Here is a 26245-nt window from a genome sequence, read left to right as displayed (position 1 = left end):
GAACCAAGTGAATAACAGAAATATGGCTACTGGACAGGGTCCAGGAAAAGCCAAAACAGCAGATGTATGTATCCACTGTCTACAGGCAGAATAAAAATGACTGATACCAATACAGTGACCAAGGATAAGAGTTACAAAGAAATCACCAACTGCTGGCAGGCAAAGAAACTGTCCCATAAAATCTACCAAGGCCTACACAAAGTGATCTGTATTAGAGTTTAGCATCCTGTTCATGTGGCATTCTCTGTTGTCCAGGGTGGTCAAAAGGGCTACTGCATCAAGATTAAAAAAAAAAAAATCTACAAAATGGGACAGGGCTGCCAAATCAAGAATGCTAAGCTGATCAAAAATAGTGCATCCACTGGTTATGAATGACTTTTTTGATAAGAACATTAACCTCTGGGAGGATTTTGCCCACTATGGTGAAATAACCAATGACTTATCATAATAAAAATGTGCTACTGGAAGCAAGAAACATGTTCTCACTCTATAAAAGTTCTTGCTGATACAGACTAAATGTACTTAGAATAACCTGACAAGACTCCCTCCAAATCTAGGCATAGCCAAATTGTTAAGGAAAAGAAATGTTTCATGAGACCACTCAAAAAGGATGTTGCCAAAGAAAAGGATACTTAACATCTGTAAATAAGCTGGGAGCTGATGGATTCTCAACAAAACTGGAATTTGAAAAAAAAAATTAACTGATATCAAAACATGGGGAATTTTTAAGAGTTACACTTGCTCACAAACTAAGTTATAAGACAGAGATTTTTGGATAGGTGATGAATTAGGATGGGGAGAGTAGAGAGGACAAAGCCATTAACTGATATAATTCAAAAGCATAAAGTACCATGACTTTTGCTGTGAATTAATCTATGTAGGATAGAGAAATACTACAAATCAATACTTAGTTAATATTTATCTGTTCAAAGACAAGAATTATTAAAAGTTGGTAGACTCTTGAATGCAAACTCACATTGAAGCTTGCTGAAGTATAATTTAGTTACAAATTTTTCTATTTTGAACACATTAAAATTTTGTAAATAATTCTTGATAATAAGATCTATTTTAAAACAATGAACTATTTTACATCTAAAATATAAGAAATTAACATCATGCTGTACAGTTTCTATCTCTAAGAATGTTATTAAAAAATATCTATTTTTTGGGGGCTGCTAGGTCATGCAGTGGATAGAGTACCAGCCCTGAAGTCAGGAGGACCTGAGTTCAAACCTGGTCTCAGACACTTGACACTTCCTAGCTGTGTGATCCTGGGCAAGTCACTTAACCCCAATTGCCTCAGCAAAAACAAAACAAAACAAAACAAAACAAAAACAAATTATGCATACATATATTGTATTTAACATATACTTTAACATATTTAACATGCATTGGTCTACCTGCCATCTGGGGGAGGGAGTGGGGGGAAGGAGGGGAAAAGTTGGAACTCCTTCCTGCAAGGTTCAATGCTGAAAAATTACCCATGCATATATCTTGTAAATAAAAAACTATAATAAAAAAGGAAAAAAATATTGATCTATTAATGTTCCTAAAATTTATCTTTGTAGATGGAAAAAATACAAGCAAAGAAATATACATTTAGTGATATATAAAATAAAGAGTTCAAGACAAAATTTGTAATTATGGCTTAAGTAATAAATAGCAATGATTTTCAATATTTATGTTGACCAAATTTTTCTGCTAAGTTGAAATTCACACCATGCCTTCATCTTCTTTTCCTAACTTTGTAAGAACAGAAAGTCATACTCCTTTTTCAGGTCTTAACAACTGATGGATCACATAGTCCACTGTACAAGATAAAAGAAATTAACTTTCTTGAATGAAGTAAATTGAAATGAAGACATTTGTGGTGTCCTGAAACTTCAGCTAAGCTGAAATAATCATTTTGTGTTTTCTTAAAATGTGAAATAATTTTAAATATCCAGAAACAATAATAAAACCATATCAATGAAAAAAAAACCCAAGTCAGATTTTTTTTTCTTTTAAAATTAAGAGGAAAAGGATGATTGATAGCTAACAATTAGAAATAAAATCACAACTGGATAGTCTAAGGTAACTATTTTCAAAAGTAACTTTCTTCTTAAAAAAAAATAATGTAAAAAAAATGATACAACATGTAAAATACAACTTTAAATAATGAACTTACTCATTTGATGGAGCAGAAAGCTTTGATTTTGTTAACTCTTCACCTAATTAAAAAATTAAAATATTATGACAAATATAAATCATGTAATTTGAGTAACAAAATCAGTCAATGCCATGACAAAAAACAAAAAAACAAAAGACACACACACACACAGATAAGAATGACATCTCATGCACACAAAAATCTGAAAATGCAAGGGGCAAATATGAAAAATTATAAAACAAAAGAAAAATTAAGATTTCTATGTATTTTCTACGAAGTCTAGGAAATAATGAAATCTTAAATGAGTAAAAATGAATGTGTGCCAAATAACCTTTACTAGGAAATTTTTTGCTGCCACTCAGCTACTACATTCACTTATTTCTTTAATAGTAGAAAATTTGGCTTGGGGTTAGGAGATGAGAGTGAGGGAAAATATCAAAGAAGAAATTTCAAGTGAAATATGTTTCACTAATTTTAGTTTTTAATTAGCAATAAACCAAAACCTTGTATAAACTTCATTGCCTAACTATGCTGCCACTGAGAAAAGCTAGTTTCATTCATGTAGTTATGTCTGAACCAAAACCTAACTGAATAGAATACTAATAAAGTGTAACATGTATGTACAAGTATATATTTAGATTTTCATTTAAGTAGCCTTTAAGTTATTTTTCAATGTTACAAGCATTTTTCAGGTTAAAAGGTACTAGAATTATTTGGGATCAAAAAGGATTGAAGAAAGAAGAGACTTGGGATTCTAGTTTTGAGCTATGTTTTTAGTTGTGGAATTAAGACTTCTTGTTATACCACTAATGATGTCACATTTCCTCAAAAAGGTGCTTTCTGGTATAAAATTCAATGGGCCCAAGTGAATGAATTAGCTATTGAATAAAGTAATCAATTTTACTAAAACAAAATTTAGCTATGATTTTTATGAAATCGAAAATAAATTAAGATGGCATTTCAATTCCACACTTTTAAAAAATTATTTCTGAATTCTCAAAAGTTTAGGGTTGGGAGGGAAGGAGTGAGGATAGCTTATAGTGGCATCAAGAAAAAATTATGTAAAAATATGTATTTTCAATCTTTATTAACTTTAATAATAGTATCTGGTCAGTTTTGGGAAAAGGAGAAGGAATTTCAGCTGAATCATCTCAGTACTGTTATCTTGTTCCCAAAAATTTTCCTTGAACTTACCATCAGAGTAACAGGTACCCAAAAAGAATATGAGATCACAGAGCTTTCCTGTGCCCTCTAGTGGAATCCTCCAAACATATAATACTGTTAAAAGCCAATAACTAAATTGAATACTGCCTTATTTAAATAAGATTCACTCCTTAAGTTTGTAAAGAAATATAAAAACATAAATTTGCTTGTTCCTATCTATGAAATAATAAAAAAATGAATAAACTTTTTTTGCCCTAATCAGAGACTGTTATATTCTTTATATCCTGTCCTTTAAATATTTACTGAGTTTTAGAAAGCAGAAATACTTCTACTATAAATGGCTATTTATACAAATGTTTACAATAGTAATTTAGAAAATATTTATGGTATACCACTTGCAGATAAAATTTATAAAGCTAAAAATATGCTGAAAATATTTGACCTATCTTTAACATGAATAATATAAAGTTGTACTAGCTTAAAAAAAAAAAAGTTACAAGTATTCAATTTCTGCTGCAGGTATGAGAAGTTAAAAATTAAACAATGTTATAGAATATGACATGAGAAAGTTCACCAAGATTTTAAAGGTACCCAGTCTTAAACAGAACTTTGTGGGGTTTTTGCATTACATTACGTTTTATGTTACATTACATTTTTACACATCACATCACACCTTTTCATTTCTGGCCCTCCTACACCCAACTCAGAACAACCCCAAGTCCTTATTCTGCCACACCTAGATAAGGGAGTAGGGTGGGGCAGGGAACATTAATACCAAGGTGCTAGTCATGTATAACATTGTAATGCTTTATCCCTCTCCCACATAGTTCTGCAGGTTGAAAGAGCTAATGAATTTCAAGGACTGTCACACCTGGGTAAAGAGTTACTTTGGTGATAGAAGACCTTCCCAACAATTCAGATAAGTGTAAAAGACAAAACAAACAAATAAAACCACTATAAAATATTAGCAACTATGTGAAAGATTGTTCCAAATTATTAAAAAAGTAGAAATGAAAATTAATATAATTCTGTTGGGAGTCCTTTAGGATTACAAGTATAGTTAATGTATTGTTGGAGCTGTGATTTGATCCAATCTTTCTGAAAGTAATGGAAAGTAAAGGGAAGTAACTGAATTACTCAAGAAAAGTCAATAAATTGTTCATATCATTACAGTCATCAATCCCATTCTGAACTTCTCCAAAGAGGAAAAAGGTAGAAAGTTTTATGTGTATATTAGAATGATAACAATCAGTAGTTTTTTTTTAATGGGTAGAGAGAGATTTGAAAAAAGTAGATACCAATTGGCAATTATGAAGACAGTAGAATATTATTACACCATAATAAACTACAAATGAGGACTTTAGAAAAATTACAACATAAATATAGATAACAGATTTTAGAATGTAATTCCTTCTAAATTACACATATCCTCCCTGCCCCATCCACATATTTGAGATTTATTTAAAAAGACCTTGGAGAAAATCTATCTGATTTGGAAAAATACCATATAATGTAATATAATTACATTAATGTAATTATTTTTAATGTAATGTAAATGAAAATAAAAATGGCAATTGTAATCCCAAAGAATTACTGATGTACTATACTCATCCCCTCTTTCAGTACAGGGATACCTGCTGTCTTGGCTGATTTTGCTTAACTCTTCTTATGATTACAAGGGGGGATTCAAGGATGGAGTACAAAAGTAGGGAAGTAGGAAATGACAATGATATATAAATGTTAAAGTTAACAATAACACTTTAACAACCATGACAAAATTCCAAGTCTGACATTCACCACCATTTTGTTTACTTGTAAAAAATTTTTTTGGAAAGAAATGTTTGGATAAATATGCATTAAAAAATCTGACACCTGTCAGATTGGCTAGAATGACAGGGAAAGGTAATGCAGAATGTTGGAGGGGATGTGGGAAAACTGGGACACTAATATATTGTTGGCAGAACTGTGAATACATCCAGCCATTCTGGAGAGCAATTTGGAACTATGCTCAAAAAGTTATCAAACTGTGCATACCCTTTGACCCAGCAGCGTTACTACTGGGTTTGTATCCCACAGAGATCTTAAAGAAGGGAAAGGGACCTGTATGTGCAAGAATGTTTGTGACAGCCCTCTTTGTGGTGGCCAGAAACTGGAAACTACGTGGATGCCCATCAATTGGAGATTGGCTGAATAAATTGTGGTATATTAATATTATGGAATATTATTGTTCTGTAAGAAATGACCAACAGGATGATTTCAGAAAGGCCTGGAGAGACTTACATGAACTGATGCTGAGTGAAATGAGCAGGACCAGGAGATCATTATACACTTCAACAACAGTACTATAGGATGACCAATTCTGATGGATGAGGCCCTCTCCAACAATGAGATGAACCAAATCAGTTCCAATAGAGCAGTAACGAACTGAACCAGCTACACCCAGTGAAAGAACTCTGGGAGATGACTATGAACCTCTACATAGAATTACCAATCCCTCTAATTTTGTCCGCTTGCATTTTGGATTTCCTTCACAGGCTAATTGTACACTATTTCAGAGTCCGATTCTTTTTGTTCAGCAAAACAACTGTTTGCTCATGTGTGTGTGTGTGTGTGTGTGTGTGTGTGTGTGTGTGTGTATACACATATATATGTGTATATATATATATATATGTGTATATATATATATAGATATAGATATAGATATTATTTAATTTATACTCTAACATATTTAACATGTATTGGTCAACCTGCCATCTGGGAGGGGGGGAAGGGAAGGAGGGGAAAAATTGGAATAAAAGGTTTGGCAATTGTCAATGTTGTAAAATTACCCATGCAAATATCTGGTAAATAAAAACTATTATTAAAAAAAAAAATGTATGTGATGCAGAAGACATCAATAACACTGTCTTTTAAAAAATAATTTCGATGCTAAAAACAATACAAAACAAAATGAATTTTTAAAAATTTAGAATAAATATAGTTGTTTTTCTAATTAAAAGTTTGTGAATTTTAGTTTCTAACATTAATATAAGAACAAGGGGATATCAATCTCAAAATTTTTAAATAAATATGTTCCAACTACATTTCTTTATTCTAATCTTCTGATAAGGCTCTTTAAATTTAGTACAAATAAGTATTCCTTTTTTTTCTTGGCAAAGTTTTTGGTCCAAGGTAGAAATAAACAAATGAATTACAGAGGAAACCCCAAAACTCTTAAAACCTCGGAGGACTCTGCCTCAGGGAAGGGACTCCACCCTCAAGCACAAATAGTTTCCACCATATATAAAAATCCATTTAATTCTATTCAAATTCTAACCCTGCTGGAATTCAAGCAGGAAGTCAACCTAGGACTCCACCCAAGGGTCCCTTCAGATGGTCCAAAGCCCCACTATTATAAAAAGAGCTAAACTGGAATCTATTCTTTGCAGAGATCCCAAACATGGCAATCTTACGCTGGTCATGTCAAGGATTTCTGCCCACTGCAGCTCTGGCTCTGGTGTCTTCCTTCCTTTTAACCTTACTTCCAAACCCCATAATAAACCTCTTTTATCAATCTAGGTTTTCTGGTCTGTAAATTCCTTTACAGAGGACTCTTGCGCTGCTACTAGACCTCATTTAACTCTGTATCCTTGTGCCGAATCCAAAAGGGTTGCAGGGGAGCTCCATTTGACTCCGTGTACCCCAAACCTGCCACTAGACCTCAATTAAATCTAATTTCATTTAGGTGCCCCTTATCTAGTTCTCATCACAATGACTTCATACATTTGCAGCCACAGGTAATCCTATCTTTTCTCTATCTACCTTTGTGTTTCATTTGAATCTTTTCTCTTTTATTTTGTTGCCAATAGAACAAAGTGATAATTCTGGTAAGATTATTCTATTATCTAAAATCATTTCAGCATTTATTAAAACATTTTCACCTTCTAATTGTACAGTACATCTTTTCTATATTACTACAATCAAGAGAAATAGAACTCTGATAACAAATTTGTTATGGAACACTTTATTTAAAGTTCCTTCTCATAACACAGAAATAGGATTATAGGGAAATATTTCAGCTGAAGTATTTACTATAAAAGCACAGTACTCGGCAAAATGGTGGTAAGCACTTAAAGATATCTTTTTGAATGGATTTTTAAAAAATATACAAAGTATATCATTTTAACTACATAAGAAAATAAGATTTGACTATGTAGTAAAATTTAGGCTGAAACTATGGAAATTAAAATTTTATAGTTTTCCTATTTTATAGCTAATAAGCAATCTATAAAAATTTCATTTTTACTCACTTGCTATTTAAAAACTTTTCTTTGTCCTTGTTGTCTCAGCAGAAGCTGAAAATTCTGATAGTTTATAAGAAATGAGAATAGACCTCTGTTCTGCCCTCAAGTCAGATGATGAGAAAAGTCCTTTTGTTACTATTGCTGCACAGGATTGAAGTAATTAAACAATTTGCATGATAAAATGTAGTAGCAGACACAAAATATCCTTTAATTAAAAGTTTACACTTACTAGATGAATTCCTGTTCATTTGTACCTGAAATAGAAATGCAAAATTATATGAGAACCAAAACAAATTATTTCATTAAATTATGTATGGGGGAAAAAAAAAACCTACAAATATTATATTGATACTCAGGGTCAAAGTATTTAATGACATTAAAAGATATCAAATTGTCATGTACTTTTGCAAATTGCAAGTAGAGCTCCTTAAATATGTGAATGTAAAACAAATTCAAAATAATTTGTTTTTAATGAGACTGCAACCAGGCCTAAATAAACAAATGTTTATTCCAGTACAATGTTAAAATGATTAATGAAAATCATTTGTAAGATGCTGGTCCAGTATGCTGTTCTATATGCTTCAGGGAAACCTTGTTTGCTATCTTTGACTCTTTCCTTTTCTTCTCTTTCATATCCAATAAGGCTCTTTTTAGTGTTCTTTCTTCCTTCCTTCCTTCACTATTTTTTTGGGGGCGTGGGGGGGTTCAAGCCTGTGGTTTCTATGGTATAGTGATCCTTCAGTGAATTAACATCTTAGAGTAATGAATAACAATTCTTTTGCAATTTGAGCATCTCAGAAAGATATGTTTCCCCAAAGTACAATAGCAAATGTGTGTCAGAGATAGGACCGAACCTGGATATTTCTGATTTAAAAGATCCTCTTTCTGCCCACAATGCCATGCTGCTTTTTGCCATCCAATCAGTTATTCAATATCAATGATCCTACTTCTGCTGTACCTTTTGTGATCTGTACTCTCCTCTCTAGCTCCATTGCCCATAATCTACTATGGATGCTCTTTACCACCCCCTGAGAGAGAGAGAGCCTCCTTCTGGCCTTTTCTTTTATCTAAGTTCTTTCGGTCCTTCAAATCATCACCCACATTCCTCTCTAGAGTTATCTTTTGCATTGATATGTTCATATTACTCATCTGCTCAACATGCTTCAAAACTTTCCCTAATGTCTACTGAATAAAGTCCAAACTCCTTTCTTTTGTATTTAAGGGCTCCTACAATCAATACAGTGGCATTTTTACAATACAGTCTAGATGATAAAGTCCAAGATGACAGTAATCATATTTTCTCTGTAACTTTATATCTCTATTATCACTTAGATAGTACTTTAGATATATTAAGCACAATAAGTATTTACTTAATTCAGATGACATCAACGTAACATAAGATAATATTTAATGATTAGTATCAATAACTTAGATTTTAAAAAATTGTACTTACTGGACTGTGTCTCTAATATCACATGGAAGGAAAAATAAAAAAGAAAGAGGTGTATATTAGGTTTAAAATTTTGAGAATATTTTTCTGTTGACCTTTTTGTTTACACGGCTATGAGGGGATTCCAGTATTTCATAACACAGAGATCAGCTTTCATGACTTAATATTATGTGTAGTTAATCATCACAGAAATTAAGCTGACTTGACAGTTCCTATATATGTCAGAAGCAGGAACTGAAACTAGATTCAAGTGACTCTAAGCTCAGTTATCTACCTATTACTTGATCCTTTCTACATTCTATTTCTTTCTGGTCAATCTTAAAACATTCCTTAAATTTCTGTTTAAATTATGTATGAAAATAATCCTTTATGACCTTGGTAATTTGCTATTGAAAGTCTAGAATGTTAAAGAAAGAAAAGATCTCAGAGGTGTTTTGTTTTTTTTTTTTTTTTTTAGTTCAACTTGTAATTGATCAAGAAACTCCTTTATAACATTCTCATGTTCAACCTCTGCTTGAAGATCATATGGTAGAATAACCCAACATATCTATTAGGATGCCCCACTATACTACTGGACAGCTCTGATTATTTGGGAATTTTAGGAAAATACCAAAGTCTGAGACACTTTTTCATAGCAGCTATCCACGTTTCTACTTCTGCTCTCTGAGTCTTAACAAAAGTAACTATAACTTGAAATTTAAACATTTTTAAAAATTTAAATTTAGACCAAAAAAAAGACCGAAATTCATTCAAAATTTCAAAAATTCAAGTTTAATACAAGATATTTAATACTGTATTTACAAATAGAAATGATCTATGTCAAAACTTTCAGTTAAAAGACCTTACTAAATTTTCAGAGAAGAAATTAAGACCTGAAACCACAAATTCTGTCAAGCTAATAATAAGTACATTAGCAGGGGATTAAAAGTAAAAATACGGTCAGTGTTTTACATAAATATGACAGAGTACTCAAAAGATAGAATAAATAACATAACATGGTATCAAATATTTATGATCAAGCCCTCTCTTTGAAGTTAGTTTGCTTTTAACTACTTTGTATAATTAGCATTGTTTACTTTATATTTATGCTGTAAATGTATTTACAAATACTTAATGTCTCTCTAATTAGAATGAGATTCTATTATTCTTTCAACTTGTGTCCATAGAACCTAGCACAATGTTGGCCTGGGATATGTTGTAGTTAATTAATTTTCTTAATTAATAATTAACCAGTAATAGCTGGCTAATAAAATCTTGTTAAATGACTGAAAATAATGTGTCTTTGCATCTATATGTATACAAGTAACATACACACATTTTTTTATGCATATGTATAACTTCTAATGAAAGGCAATTGTGGATAGAAGGCCAGTCTTGTGGTAAGTACTACTTCTGACACATACTAGCTATGTGACCATGAGCAAGTCATAATTTCTCAGTGCCTAATACAGCTAAGACTGTAAATTAGAGATGAATAGTCAATCGGCATTAATAGTTCCCCATATTGGGAATTCCTAGACCACTGAAATCAAAAAACAAACTCTTATCTAGTAAAAAAAAAAAAAAAAAAAAAAAAAAAAAAAAGTAAGCAAAATCTCCCATCTTCTTTATTCAAGTATACATGAACGAAGTGGATTTAAGAATCAGCTGTCCTATCTGCTAGTCAGCCATGTGACCATAGACAAATCATTTAACTAATGAGTACCTCTACAATGGAAATAATATTAATTATACTAACACATATATCATATAGTAGTTGTTAGGTGCTTTGTTAACTCTAAAATATTAAAATAACATGAGTTTGTTATTACTAAACATAGCTTTAGTATCTAGTTCTAGCCGGAAAATTTTCTAATCAATAAGCCTTATTATATATCAACTATGTCATCAAATAAAAGGTAGGATGAAGATTCCCTGGTCAGGAGAGTAGATGTAAATATTACCTTCTTCATAATGTCCCCTTCTTTCCTTATTGTCCCAATCAATCCTGAGCTTTCCCCTCTCAACTTCTATGACACTTTGCTTTCTCTACTCTTTGTAACATGTATTATTTTGCATTATGGTTATTTGTACATCTGCAGTATACTATCTGAGAGAAAAGCTCTCCAGGCAAGGAGCTCCAAATGAGGAAATACAAGGTATTTCCCTGCAAGCAGGCAGACCAAGGCAGATCAGCAATTATTTTGTGACTTAATATAGTATGACATTTACTCCTTGGGTTACTAAAAGGAACTTGCCAAACATCACACATCCAAATGTTAGGTGCAAGGCTTGTGCCAAGATCTTGTGAATGAGTCGCCTAGCTCCCTCTCTACCATCACATTATGACTATATAGGAATTATCATGTATTGATTACCATGAAAGCAAGAGCATCAATTAGAGAGCGGGAAAGTGCTGATTTTTTTTTAAGTATCTGACACAATCAGCTATAAAATTCATATGCCATAACTAAAGGATATGAAATGATGCAAGATTATATTTGACTACTTTTTAAATGATTTGCAAAAATCTTTTTAGATTGAATATGATGAAATACCAAATTTATATCAATAGCTTAATTATTCCCGTTAGATATACATGCAAAAACAAAAGTTTGCAAAAATTAGATAAATCAACTATGATTAATAAATGGTTATAAACATAAATTTAATGTTTTGTTCACCTTATCCCCACCATATAACATTTGCCAAATCAAGCATTATCTTAGAGAGTTATAGAAAATCTGGACCATCATCTAGGTTCCCAGGCTCAAAGTCCTGCTCCTTTACTTACTTGTCTGTGTGCTCTGGAACAAGTTACTTCACCTTTCTGAGACTCAATTTCTTTTAGTTAAAAATTCTAGGAGTTGAACTAAAAAGTATCTAAGATTCCTTCTAGCTTCAAAACTGGGACCCTATGATCTTTGTGTGAATATCAAAGGCACCAAATTGTCTAGTTATAATATTTTATTTTTTAGGTAATAGGAAAAGTGCACATTTAAAACCTCAGTTGAGTAGATACTCAACTTATTTGTAACAATATGATGCCATATTTTGTTATCCCTGACAAAATTAAATGTCATTCATATTCATATATTGTGTTACACAAAATGGTAAATTAAATCATCTCATATTACTTACTGATATTGCTGGTGAAAGACTTATATTTCCAATAGATACTTTCAATTCATCCAAAGAAGCCATCATATGATGAGAGTTGTTGGGATGCACAGGCTTGATTTCTATGCGGTACTTCTTTGGTTCTTCATCTTCAGAGTCAGAATCACTGGATGAGTAGAAATGGTTTTCTTTGGTATGTTTGGGCCAGTTGAGGAAAAGTATTTTATTTTTAATTTTTTAAATTTTGACCAGACACCATCAGTTCTTTCTCTAGATATAGATATCATTTTCTATCATAATTCCTTCAGAGTTTTCTCAGATCATTGTATTGCTAAGAACAGCCATGTCATTCACAGCTTATCATCTTACAATATTCCTGTTACTTTGTACATAGTCTATTCCACTTTATGTTAGCTCAGGAAAGACTTTCTAGGTTTTTCTGAGAACATCCTACTTATCATTTCTTATGGTACAATAGTATTCCATCATAACCACATACCACAATATGTTCAACTATTCCCCACAATTTCCAATTTTATTCCCAGAAAAGAACTTCTGTAAATATTTTTGTGTCCTTTTTTTTTTAATGTTATCAATAAAAACCTACTTTTACCCAGAGAAATTAGTGGCACCTAGGTATAATATTTTAGCTTCATAAAGGCAAGTTTTAACTAGCTGAAAGGCAAAACCCATGACTGAATGAAAACAAAAAACAAGAGGAAATATAGAATCATTTTTAACCAATACTTGTTGATTCTAAGATAAGCTTCAATAAAATGAAATGGAAACACATTCCAGTTTTATTAATGAAAACCTGTCAAGTAAGAAATAGCAAGCTGAGAAATAAACATAAGGATTTTGGCAAGATGGTCAAGTGATTAGTCATAACTAAGTCCAATTCTCTTTTTAATCCGCAACACCAAAATAAAGTCAAGAAGTACTATCAAAAGGCAAAATAATAATAATAATAATAATAATAATAATTTCTGAAGAAAAACCTCACAGATCAGCTAAGAGATTCTGAAAAAATGAGTAAGTAAAAAAAACCCAATTCAATTTAATGACACTTTATTAAATACCTACTATATAACAGGAGAAAGGCTGCTTGACATTTTTTTCTTTTTCTTTTTTTTTTTTTTTTTTGAGGCTGGGGTTAAGTGACTTGCCCAGGGTCACACAGCTAGGAAGTGTTAAGTGTCTGAGACCACATTTGAACTCAGCTCCTCCTGAATTCAAGGCTGTTGCTCTATCCACTGCGCCACGTAGCTGCCCCCTCTTTTCTTTTTTTGAATTAATTTTATAATTACAATCGTTCTTGACAGTACATATGCATGAGTAATTTTTCTTTTTTACAATATTGTCCCTTGTATTCATTTTTCCAAATTTTCCCCTCCTTCCCTATATCCCCTCCCCCAGATGACAGGCAATCCCATATGTATCAAATGTGCTACAGTGTAACCTAGATACAATACATGTGTGCAAACCAAACTTCCTGTTGCGGTGAGAATTGGATCCCGAAGGTATAAGTAACTTGGGTAGAAAGACAATAGTGCTGCTTGACATATTGCAAACAAAACTGGGTGCTTCTAGGAAAATTACTCTTGGTGCCCCAGGTAACTCTGTAAGACAGGAATGGGAAATCTCTAGCCTACACAGGAAATTATTTGCATAATTATTTGCATGGCTACAGATGATAATGAGTTGAAAGCCAAGTACAACCACCTCCCATAGCTTAAGTTCTCCATTAAGTTGATAATTTTGTATGGCCCAAGAATGATCTGATAAATATCCAATGGCAGAAAAAGGTTCCTTACCCTTACTGCAAAACAATACATTGCAGAACTGCTGTGCATCAATATCAATAGAGATCTTTCCAAAAGGAGATTTCCCTAAACTAATGAAATCATAAACCCAGGCAAAACTAATTTTTAACAATGTCAAGTGCTCTGTACTAGGCACTAGTAATTTTAAAACAGCAAAATTTGGGTCACCTGACCCTAAGGTGTTTAAAATTCTACTTATAATGATTAAGATAGATTAAAATAAAGGTGAAATTCTCCAGAAAGAACCATCTGCTTTTTTCCCTTAACTCCTCAACCCTGGGGAAAAAATACAGATACATTCACTGAAGAAATGGACCTTAAGAACATCACTGCCAAATCCTGAAACCCCTCAAAGAAAAAAATTTATGAGCAACAAAGAAAAAAAAATTCAAATAAGGCAGAGCTACAATTAGAATCACACAAGACCTAACAGCAGCTCCATTAAAAGACCACAGGTCAAAAATTTTAAAAAGAAAGAAAGAAAACACAGGTCCTGAAACACTACACATCAAAAAGTAAAATACAATAGGACTATGGGAAAATACCATCCCAGCAAAGTTAAGCTTCTGAATTTAAAAAAAAAAAAAAAAAGACATTTGATAAACAGCCAGACTTTCAGGATTTGTTACCAAAAAAGCCCTGAACTTAATATTTGACATGTAAGATTCAAGAGAAATATAAGGTAAACATCAAAGACTAATTTCAAGGAATTCAATAAGGACAAACTGTTTATGTTTTATGGAAATGTAAACCCTATATATAAGATTGTCATATACAATATATATAAGTAATTAAGTAATGTGAAAGAAACATTGGGGTAGAACTAAGTATATGATTCTAAGGGACAGAACTGCGTAGGAAAATATGTATGTTATATTAAAGAGGTATGAGAACAAGAACTGACAAACAGGAATTAGATGGAGGAGGAGGACTGATAGTTCTGAAATCCTACTCAACATTGGGAATGGGCTGAAATGTATAAAAGTCTTCTAAATGCATAAAGAAATAAGGGGGGAGGAAATAGATGAGGAGGAGTGTTATAAAAGGGTGTATAAGTTAATAGGAATGGGATAATGTGAAGAACAGGATAAAGAGGGAGAGAAAAAGTAGAGGTTTTGAAAGGATAAGTGAAGGATCCTTGGAGTGGGGGGTTAAGGAGAGGTTAAATAATAGTAAGGCAAGGTAGCAAGTAAAAAAGTAAAGCTAGTAGGATAGGAAATAAAGGCTACACACAAACAATAACAAAGATCAGGTGTACAACTTATTAGGGAAAAAAAAAAGCAGGGCTAGTAATCACTGATCTGAGAGTTACAGTTCAAAAGTTTTTGATTAGAATAGATTTAGTAAAAAAATAAAAAAGAAAGAAACTATACTATATGTCAATCATATTAATCAGTATTGTTTTCAACTATTTAAAATAACTAGATAGTATAAAGTTTAAATATTACTGGGGCACAGAAAATGATGATTTGGTGGATTCAGAAAAATATGGAAAGATTTGGATTTATGGATGATGTTATATACTTGCATAGAAATAGAGGACAAATACATATAGTATAATTTTAAATAGATCTGTATGATGTACATTGTATATGTATATGATTATAGGTATTTGTATATATGTGTGTATCTACCTATCTCACTATTTGTGTACACTGAATTGTAGTCTTCTTTAGGGAGGCAGCAGGGAAGAAAAGGGAGGAGGGGAAACAAAGTAAAAAGTACATAGCAGAAAACAAAAGGAAGCAAAGATGGGACAACTCTGAACACAATGCATGTATTATTATTCAGATTTTCTTTTTTTTTCTCTGAGACTGGGGTTAAGTGACTTGCCCAGGGTCACACAGCTAGGAAGTGTTAAGTGTCTGAGATCAAATTTGAACTCAGGTCCTTCTGAATTCAAGGCTGGTGCTCTATCCACTGCACCACCTAGCTGCCCCTCAGATTTTCTTAAAATGGAAATTTATTGTCTCATATTTTGAATGCTTTCTTATGGTCTGCTGTGCATATAGCAATAGTTTTTCTTTTTCTTTTTTCCTTTTCTTGATATATTTTGTTTGTTTTTCTATTTTGAAATTAAAAAAAAAAAGACCAAAAAAAGCGGATCTTAAAAAAATCTCTTGGGGGAAAAATGCATTAAGAGGAATAAGAGAAACTTGCTATCTACAAAAAAAGAATATAACAACAATGAAAGAAAAAGACAAACAAGATTCATCAGTTTGGAATATTTGATGGAAAATCTTAATAAAGAAATAGTTTCTCAAAGGAAAACAAGAGCAGCCAGATTTGGGGGGGGGGGGAAGAGAAGGGAATGTAAATATGGGAAACCTTCCCCACACACACCCAGTCCCTAACAAAACAGAACAACTGGAAGAAGTCTTAAGAGATCTACAATTCAAAAACAACAAAACTAGCTGGTTTGGTCTCTGAAAAATAAGCAATTGAATATACTAATCCAAGCAATCATAAAATAAAATTATCTGAAAAAAGGGCAAAGCACAAACCAAGAGAATTTGTAGAAATGCTCCCCAAATTTAATTCACCCAGAAATACAGAAAAACTCCAGAGCAGTAGTATTGATGTGGGTTAAGATTCCTTTCTAATTCCCAGCTCCTACCAGATCTGAGCTAACTTGGCCTGTCCCAGTCCCCATTCTAATGATCTGCTCAGGTTTCCCCAACCCCCACCCCAGCACAAACAGTTCCTTATCAAAAAACCCATTGAATTCTATTCAAATTCTAACCCTGGCAGAAACCAGCCAGGATTCAATCTGGGACTTCACCCATGAGCCCCTTTCAAGATTACCAAAAGCTCCCATTATAAAAAGAGGGAAACTGGAGCCCACTCTTTGCAGGATCCCCAAATATAGCATACGCCAGCTATGCCAAGGGTTCTTATCCGCCCGGTGCCAGCCCTGGCCCTGGCATCTTTCTACCTTTAACCTAACTTCTAAACCCCAAAATAAACCTCTTTTATTAATCTAGATTTTCCGGTCTGTAAATTCCTTTACAGAGAACTCTTGCGCTGCTACTAGACCTCATTTAACTCTGTATCCCTGCATTGAATCCAAAGGGGTTGCAGGGGAAGCTCTATTTGACTCCCTGTACCCTGAACCTGCCACTAGACCTCAATTAACCCTAATTTCATCTAGGTGCCCCTTACCTAATTCTCATCAGTATCAAAGAGAAAAGAAAGAAACACATCAAACATCAAAATCATAATGGAACATACTGGAACAAGAAATGAAAATTAGTGTAGTGCAATATATTAACAAAGGGAAATAGATTGTTCAATGAAACTAAGCATGAACCTTCATGAGAAGTAAAGTTGGGCAGGGCTTTTTACCAACAAATCCATTACAAAGTACAGCTTTTACTACTGGGCTTATATCCCAAAGAAATACTAAAGAGGGGAAAGGGACCCACATGTGTAAAAATGTTTGTGGCAGCTCTTTTCGTGGTGGCTAGAAACTGGAAAATGAATGGATTTCCATCAATTGGAGAATGGTTGGGTAAATTATGGTATATGAAGGTTATGGAATATTATTGCTCTGTAAAAAATGACCAGCAGGATAAATACAGAGAGGCTTGGAGAGACTTACATCAACTGATGCTGAGTGAAATGAGCAGAACCAGGAGATCACTATGCACTTTAACAACAATACTGTATGAAGATGTATTCTGATGGAAGTGGATATCTTCAACATAAAGAAGATCCAACTCATTTCCAGTTGATCAGTGATGGACAGAAACAATTACACCTAGAGAAGGAACACTGGGAATTGAATGTAAACTGTTAGCACTACTGTCTTTCTACCCAGGTTACTTATACCTTCGGAATCCAATTCCTAACATGCAACAAGAAAATGGTATTTACACACATATATTGTATCTAGGTTATACTGTAACACATGTAAAATGTATGGGATTGCCTGTCATCTAGGGGAGGGAGTAGAGGGAGGAAGGGGAAATTTTGGAAAAATGAATACAAGGGATAATGTTATAAAAAAAATTACTCATGCATATGTACTGTCAAAAAATTTTTTATAATTATAAAATTAAAAAAAAAGTACAGCCTTAACAAAACAAAAGAGCTTTTAAAGCAGACATTTTTAACCTTGTGTGTGCCATGGCCTTTTTGGCCATCTAGTAGAACTTATGGACTTCTCCTGAAAATAATGTTTTTAAATGAAAAAATAAAATACACAGAACTACCAAAAAAAAAAAAAAAGGCAATTAGATTATCAAAATATTTTTACAAACTGCTTCATGGATCCTAAGTTAAGAACTCTGTTTTAAAATAAGAATTGATGATGTGATTAACAAGGAAATTACTATCCACAAAATGTCAGAAAGATAAATAGGAATTTACTAAGTGCTTACTATGATAGATTATGAAAAACACTGAGTAAGAACCTTGGAGATTCTCAACCAGGTCTTTTATAATAACTGATTATGCTGTAGGACAAAAAGAACTCAAATGCAGAAACATTGACATCTTAACTATGCTCTACAGATTTTGGAGGGTGGTTAGGAGAAAAGAAAAAAAAAGGAAAGAAAGAGAATCAGACTTGCTATTTCACTGGAATATAAAGGGTACTTCATTTAAGTGCTCCAATAACAGATCAACACCAACCCAGCAACTTAGAGACTTTTAAGCTTGCTTGGGGCACTGAGAGATTAGTTAATTAACATGGCCAAGAACACAGTCTGTATACCCCACAGGTGGAAGTTTAAAGATCTTCCCAATTCTTGAAGCCAATATTCTATTAAAGGAAGATGCTTCTTTTTTAAGACCACAACACAATAAACAGTATTTAATTTAAAATGCTATAACCGAAAGATGCAAACTTAAATGGAGACACCTAAAAAATGGTACCCCAAATAATGACTAGATCAATAACTCAACCATTGAAATAAACACTGTTTAGTTATCTATTTATTAAAAAGCATACATATAAATAATAAATTTGACAAATATGTAGATGAAAGGATATCATTCTGATTTGCTTCTGGTTTGATACTATAGCCTTCCTCATCTACATCAGGAATGTTCTGAAAGAAAAAGAAAAATTTTATTACAAAGGCAGCTGCAATTCAGCAATTTAGCTTTATTTAAAAATATGACATATGATCAGTCATTTGTCAATTCTATCATCAGATTAAATGTGTATAAGTTATCTCCACTTTTAGGTAATTTTAAATTATAACATATGTTTCAGAAGCCTAACAAATTAACGAAGAATGAAAATGACAACTATATTATTTCAGAGAAAATGGAATAAATGACAATATATATATGTATATACACACACATTATTTTTCAGTGACAAATCTAGTTACAGATAGATATTTACTCAGTAATTGATATTTTATTTTTCTATTGAAATCATGTACAAAAAGCAAATTTACAGTATTTTGAAAACCACCAAACATGCTGAATAATAAATTTATCTACAACCACCATGCTGGAAATACGAAGAAGGTAAAATAAATACCACGTGTGGTCCCTATCAACAGAGTTTACAAAATAGATAAAAGAAAAGCAATTAATAGGAAATTATATTGTGTGTAACCTCATGCTGGCATAGAGATAAGAATTGGACCTGTGATTTCAACAGTATAAGAACTCCCAAATGAGGAAACTCCTTCTACCAAAGTAAATCAGATATATATGTATTTGTGTGTGCGTGCTTGCACGCACGTGTGTGTTTTTTGTATAATTTGTAGTCTTAGATAATTGCCCATTGTCCAGGACAGAGGTATCTAACATGGAACCCCATCCCCAACATTCCTGAGTAATGAAATGGAAATATTTAGTAGACCAAAGATAAATTAGAACATAGGTAATATTAAAATTGGTTTCCTAAGTCAATATGAGGCCCAAATGGATTTTTATGTATGTTTAATGGCCCATTTTCTATTTAGTTTGACACCTCTGGTCTAGAGCAAAGGTTCTTAAACTGTGGATTCCTACCCCATATGGGGTTGGGTAACTGGATGGGGGTTTCATGAAAAATTTGGCAACAGTGAAAAATATCAAATATTCTGCCAAGATTAAATTCTTTATGTAAAAAAAAAAAAAAAAAAACAAGCACATCTATCTCATTTGTATATAAATTTGCTTTTGTTTTTAATAAATAGTAAAATGTTACAAAAGAATTGTTTTAAAATAAATTTCTTTATGTTTTATTATCACTAAATAATTGATTTTCATACCTACTTTACACACCTAAATACCCAGAGTAGCATAAAAATTTCATGGGTGAAAAGGAGTCAAGTGGAAAAAGTTTAAGAAGCCCTGTAAGATGGCTCAGATATCCAATGTCAAATAGCTTAAAAAATAGATAACAAGTATCAGTGAGCATAACTCGGACCTAGATCTTCTTGTCTTAGAGGTCAGTCCTAATGAAGCAGGTTGGGGTCCCTCTGAGAAACTATTTCCTATTGATCTGTGATTCCTTTCAGATTCCCCGTTGGAATGTGAGGGAGGGGGAGCTCGTCTAAAACCCCAAATCTTGCTGGGAGAGCAAGACCTAAAGGAGATAGCCCCACCCCTGTCCAAGGAGTAGCAGCCAAGGGTAGAGCTAGCTCCAATTCAGTGATCTTTCTCCTCATGGCTACAGCCTGATCATTAAAGACTCCAGTGTATGTAACATTGGAGTGGGAGGACTCAAGCATGGCTTCTCTTAAGTTTCTCCATTTATCTTCCTAAGACAGATCAAAGAGAGTGCTGGCCTTAGACCTCTGAGAGGGGTCCCCCAAACCGCCATGTGTCTCTTTGGTGGTGGTGGATGTTAAAGAGACACTTCCTGCCTGAGGGCAGGGCTTTCTGGTGAGAAAAAAAAGGAATTTTAGGAGTGCCTTAAGATGCAAAGGAAGGTCCTTTGTCTCTGGAGGGACTGGGCAAAGGGTGTTTCCTCAAGCCATACAAGTATCTCTGCTCAAGGAAGCATTTTTAGAGGCAGAGGTGTTCCTAGGTTGTGGACAGGTAAAAGCTTTTAGTTTTCCCAAATTCTTGCAGCATCTTGTGCAGGAGTGTAGAGCTCTAACAATGACCCAAGCCTGACCTGGGTGCTTGGGTGTCCACTACAGAACAGGGAAAGAAAAAAGGTCTTTTACCTTGTCCAGAGTTCTGGGATTTCCTGGTCCCACTATCTCTAAAATAGAGTGTGACAAAAAAGGAGGCTTTTTGCCAAAAAATGTGGTATACTCTCTCACCTGGAGAATACTGCCCACAGCCCAGACCCGGTCTGCGTGCCCACTACCTTTAGAGATAGAGTGAGACAAAAGAAGGAAAATGCAGATATTCTCCCCGGGAAAATACTGCTCCAACAGCTCAAAACCCAATTTGGCTCTGAATATCCAAATATCTGAGATTCCCGGGCAGGGAACCATAAATATGATACTGTTTGAGCGGTTTAGATTCCTGGTGGTCTAGAGGTTAGTGGATATAAGAGAGTTGTTAAGAATCCCCTTTAAATTGGCCACAGTTCTAGGAGTGAAAGAATTCACTCATTCTCAAATATTAGTTGCAAAATGAAAGTTTATTGTTAGATAGAAATCAGTTTACCAAGAGACTGACTTCTATAGTGGCAGATCTATGGAAAATGGAGTTTTGCACAGAGAATACAGTTTTCAGTGGATAGAAGGTCCTGGCAGTAGAGAGAGCTGCCAAAGTCCATCTGCAAAGACTTTAGTTGATGGAAGCTTATTATATTGGGTATCTTGGTGGGGGTTGAGACAACTGGAGCAGATCAGAACCCAGTGGGGGAGAAGAGAGCCCAAGTTGGCTCAGACCCAGTAGGGGCTGGGACAAGCCCTGATCTCTTATTGGAATTCAAAGGGATGCTTTTTGACCAGGATTTGTAATTGAATCAAAGGCCCTGGAATCCTAGAAAGATAACTTGTCTGTCGAGGATATGCCTCAGCCAGGAGGGGCTGGGAATCTGAAAAGAATCATAGATCAATAGGACACCAACCCACTTCACTAGAAGCCTCTTCGTACCAATAAGTAGTATGGTAAACACCACAGAGATGGGGGAAAGCTGTGCTGTCTAGAGGACCATGCACAAAAGATGTCAAGGAGGAGGGTAAGACTTCAGGTGGGCTTTCAAGCCTGAGAAATGCCTGTAAAAGTGGAGGTTAGGTAGAAACGGCTGTCTGGGGAAGAACAATAAGAACAAAGAGAGAATAATCATGATGTGTTGTTGGGGTCAATGAAAAGAATGATCTGACTAAAACAAACAACGAGTATGGCAAATAAGGGGAAATAAGGTTATACTCATATGGGGTGGGAATATAAATGCTATAAAAAGTAGGATATCATTTTATTTTTAAGCAAATGAGGATATGATATGATGAAATTGATGTTTAAGGGTGGCTAATTTGGCCTTGTGAAAAATAAATTGTTAAATGTGATGCTAAATTAAAATTGTTTTAGGTGACACAAATCTGGGCACAGAGAGTAGAAATAAGGAGTAAATAGCTTACAGTTACATAGAAGCAATTCAGGAAAGAAATAAAGACCTAAGCCAGGATGTCAACAACAGGAATCAGGAGGTTAAAGGTAAGAAAGAAAAAAAATTCAGATTGTTTGACTAGACAATGGGAATCAAGGAGAAGAAGGTGTTAAGGATTGATAGCTGGGAAAATGATAACGCATAAATGGAAAGAGGGAAGTATGATTCTGTAAAAGTCTAAAATTTAGAGATGAAAAGGGATTCAAGCTGGAAAGAAGAAAGAAAGGACAAGGATGGCTTGAAGAAAAATAGTATTGAGGTACTAGCAAACATGAAATGGGAAATGAAACACTGGTTCAGATGAAGGAAGGAAAGAACACAACAGACATCAGGAGTTTGTCAGAAAGTTAACAAGAAATGAACAAAATAAAAGATCATCAGGTTATGGCAAATGTCAGGTGAAGATGAACAAAATTAATACAGCACCCCAAGTCTTTAGGCAGATTCTTTCATCAGCTCTACACGATAGAAAAAAGTAAAAACATGCAGAGTTTCAAACTGACAAGAAAACAAAAAGTTAATACTTTCAAGATAGGCATACAGATCTAGAACTAGAAGAAGCCTACGAGGGTAGGCTTCATTCCTTTTTTTATAGATGAAAAATCTAAAGCCTAGTTTGCTCATAAGTTTTCCTGAAGATTGCACAGGTATTAAGTAACAAAGTCAGCATCTGAACCCAGATTTCTTCTAACTTTCTTTCCAAGCACCTTAAAGAGGTAGTGATATCACTGTTTACAGATAAGGAAACTCAGGCTGAATGCAGTTAAGTAACTGTTAGCTCACAGTCAAAGTCAAAATTTGAACCCCAGTCTCCTAAAATCTGTGACTATGAAGTTCAAGATAGCAAATATGGTAGAGAAAACAAAAACAAAAACAAAACCCAAAACCTAAGTAACTGCATGATATTGAAATACTGAACAGCTGGAGATGAGATAAAAAGAAAGTTATGCAGATATGTGAGAAATTCCAGATAAAGTTGTTGAGGGCTGAAACAAGAGAATTAAGCATGAACTTTTTTATCTTTATCTGATATGCTCGTGTTTTTAATTTGAATCACTAGTTAATTTCTTTCTGTTAGGTGCAGAGACTCAAGCATTTAGTCATAATAAAAATTATCAGTCAAAAGCTAAAGAATTAAATTAATCCAGCCAGTTCCCATTTTCCACTATTTTGTATTACATGGTTCTAATTAACTCAATATGATCTTTGCACAAGAATCCTACATCAATAAGATTAAGCAATGACAACAGTGGATTTTTAGGTTTTTACCCTAGAGGTTCACATCCTCACAAATTAATTCACAAATACTCCCATTAAGTGAAGAAAAGTAAGGAGTGTTACTGGCTCTTCATTTCTTCTTCAAAACACTCACCACAAAATAAGACTTTTGTTAAAAACACTTTTTCTTTCCCTTCACTGTTATGTTTAATATCAGTTTTCTTGATTTGTTTGGAGTTAGATGAGGAGTAGGAATGGAACAACAAAAATCAGCAAAGGAAAAGCTCAGATTCAAGAAACAAATCCTCACAACTAAAGTCTTTATGGGGCCTTCAAACATTTCTTTTGGATTGTCATTACTACTGTTGCTTTTGATACTAGGAATTTTATGGCATTTTAAGATTTGCAATGTACTTTACAAATATTACTGCATTTGCTCTTTTATGACAATTATAAAGATAAGTGGTATTAACATCATTTTTACAGATTTTTCAAAGAATGTGCCTGATTTTCAAAGCTACTCCAAAATCAGTGTCATGATCTTGATTACCTCTACTAGCTTTCTTGCACATTTTTTTTTAAAGTAATCACCCCTATAAAAGGTATTCTAGGATAAAGAAAATAAGTTTATCAATATTTGTTACAATCAATATGTTGTTATACAGTACACATAAACATAATGAATGCTCCTTGAGAGAACAGTGACCATCTTTTAACCTTTTTTTGTAATCCCAACACTTAGCACAGTGCCTGGCAAATTAAAATAGTGTTATTTTAATATGTGGTTTCTGACTGACATTTGTTCATCTACTTAGTTTTAACTTTTTCATAAGAAATTCATCACCCAATAAGTTAGGTAGTCATTTCTTTTGAAAAATATGCTGTAGTTTCAAGAAATACATTACAATGAAAACTGAAGTTTGCTTATACTAAAATAATTCCATTATTATAAATCTTTTAATAAGCATGACAATTCCATTATCTCCTAACTTTACTCAGAAGGTGATATAAACATTAGAGGAAATTAGGAAAACCTGCTTTGAAAAAAACTTTTGTATAAATTAATAGTGTTTTGTTTCTATTTTTCCTTTAGATGTAAACAAACAATAAAAGCAATAATGAAATAGCTTACCATTGGGCAGCTAGGTGACACAGTAGATAGAGCACCAGCCCTGAAGTCAGGAGGACCTGAGTTCAAATATGATCTCAGACACTTAACACTTTCCTAGCTGTGTGACACTGGGCAAGTTACTTAACTCCAGTCGCCGCAACCAAAAATAAATAAATAAATAAATGAAAAAGGAAAGATAAAAAGAAATAGCCTACTATCATCTTTCAAAAATATATCTAAAGAGGATTTATCATCCCTACCATATCTAAAATAATAAGGGTTGGAAGTATTAAACTAAATAAATTATTCAGAATATGCATTTCTTACTGAGAAGAGCTACTAAAGGAAAGAATAATGGAAAAAAAAATTTAATTACTTCCTGTCAGATGACACACATATATTCTTACTAATAAAATAGCAAAGGGAAAAAAAAAAAAGTAGAAGTGTGTTCACATGAAAAGCTCTAATCTACAAATCTTTTTAGGTTAAAGGGAGTTGGGGGGGGAGGGGAGGAGGAAAGAAAAAAATCAGAGAATAAAAAAAAAAACCCTAAAGTCTAGGCTTAAAATAATAAAACAAATCAAGTAAAATAAATATTCGAGTCATACAACTGATATCACTATAGGAGCCAGTAAGTTAAGTTTAATAAAAAAAAAAAAAAATCTATAGAATTTATTCCTGATTAGCAAATATAATGAAAACCTAAAACATCCTTTTAAACACATTGAAAAGAGTATGTGATTCAATTTCAAAAAAACAGAGTCTATATATTAAATAAAGATCCTGGTAAAATCTGAAATAAACACATAACTCAATACACAGTAGATAAATCAGATTTTTAGTTTGATGCTACTTGTAATTTAAATAGGTTTCTATACAATTGTATATGAAAATGACGGCTATGAGAAAAATTATCTTCCACTCCCCAAAGTATTTTTATAAGCACTTTAAGATTTATAAATATAAATATATAGTATCTGATTTGATTTGGTTCTGAAAACAACTCTATTGCTATTATTGCTATTAGTGATTTCAGAAGCAGGATTTAAACTCAGGTTTTCCTGACTCTAAAAGTCTAGCATTCTAATCCTTTAGCCAAGAAGCTTCAGGTTCAAGGCCTGCCTCTGACACCGTGTGAATCCGACACTACTACCTGTATAATGCTAAGCCAGTCACAGCTGTAAATGCTCTAGACCAGGGGTTCTCAAACTATGGCCCGCGGGCCAGATGCAGCCCATCAGGTTATGGCAAATGGGCTGAGAGGAGGGGAAAGAGTGTGAGGTTTTGTTTTTACTATAGACCGGCCCTCAAACAGTCTGAGGGACAGTGAACTGACCCCCTATTTAAAAAGTTTGAGGACCACTGCTCTAGACCAAGGTTTCTTAAAACTTTTTCCTCTCAGAACTACTTTTCGCTCAAGAAATTTT

At 33.4% G+C, this 26245-nt stretch overlaps 1 protein-coding gene across 1 annotated transcript in view; it reads right to left on the bottom strand.

Moving 5' to 3' along the window:
• FCHO2 (FCH and mu domain containing endocytic adaptor 2) overlaps nt 1-26245 on the bottom strand; it is a 135896-nt gene that overhangs the window by 33483 nt on the left and 76168 nt on the right. The window contains 5 exon segments of the mRNA XM_074282249.1: nt 2168-2210; nt 7826-7850; nt 9050-9061; nt 12167-12342; nt 18965-19022. Of these exon segments, the coding sequence (XP_074138350.1) occupies nt 2168-2210; nt 7826-7850; nt 9050-9061; nt 12167-12342; nt 18965-19022 (314 nt within the window).

This window comes from Sminthopsis crassicaudata, chromosome 1 (genome assembly GCF_048593235.1).
Source record: "Sminthopsis crassicaudata isolate SCR6 chromosome 1, ASM4859323v1, whole genome shotgun sequence".
NCBI classification, from domain to species: Eukaryota; Metazoa; Chordata; class Mammalia; order Dasyuromorphia; family Dasyuridae; genus Sminthopsis; species Sminthopsis crassicaudata.
The sequence above is the reverse complement of the archived record's forward strand: the minus strand, read 5'-3'. Positions and strand labels throughout refer to the sequence as shown.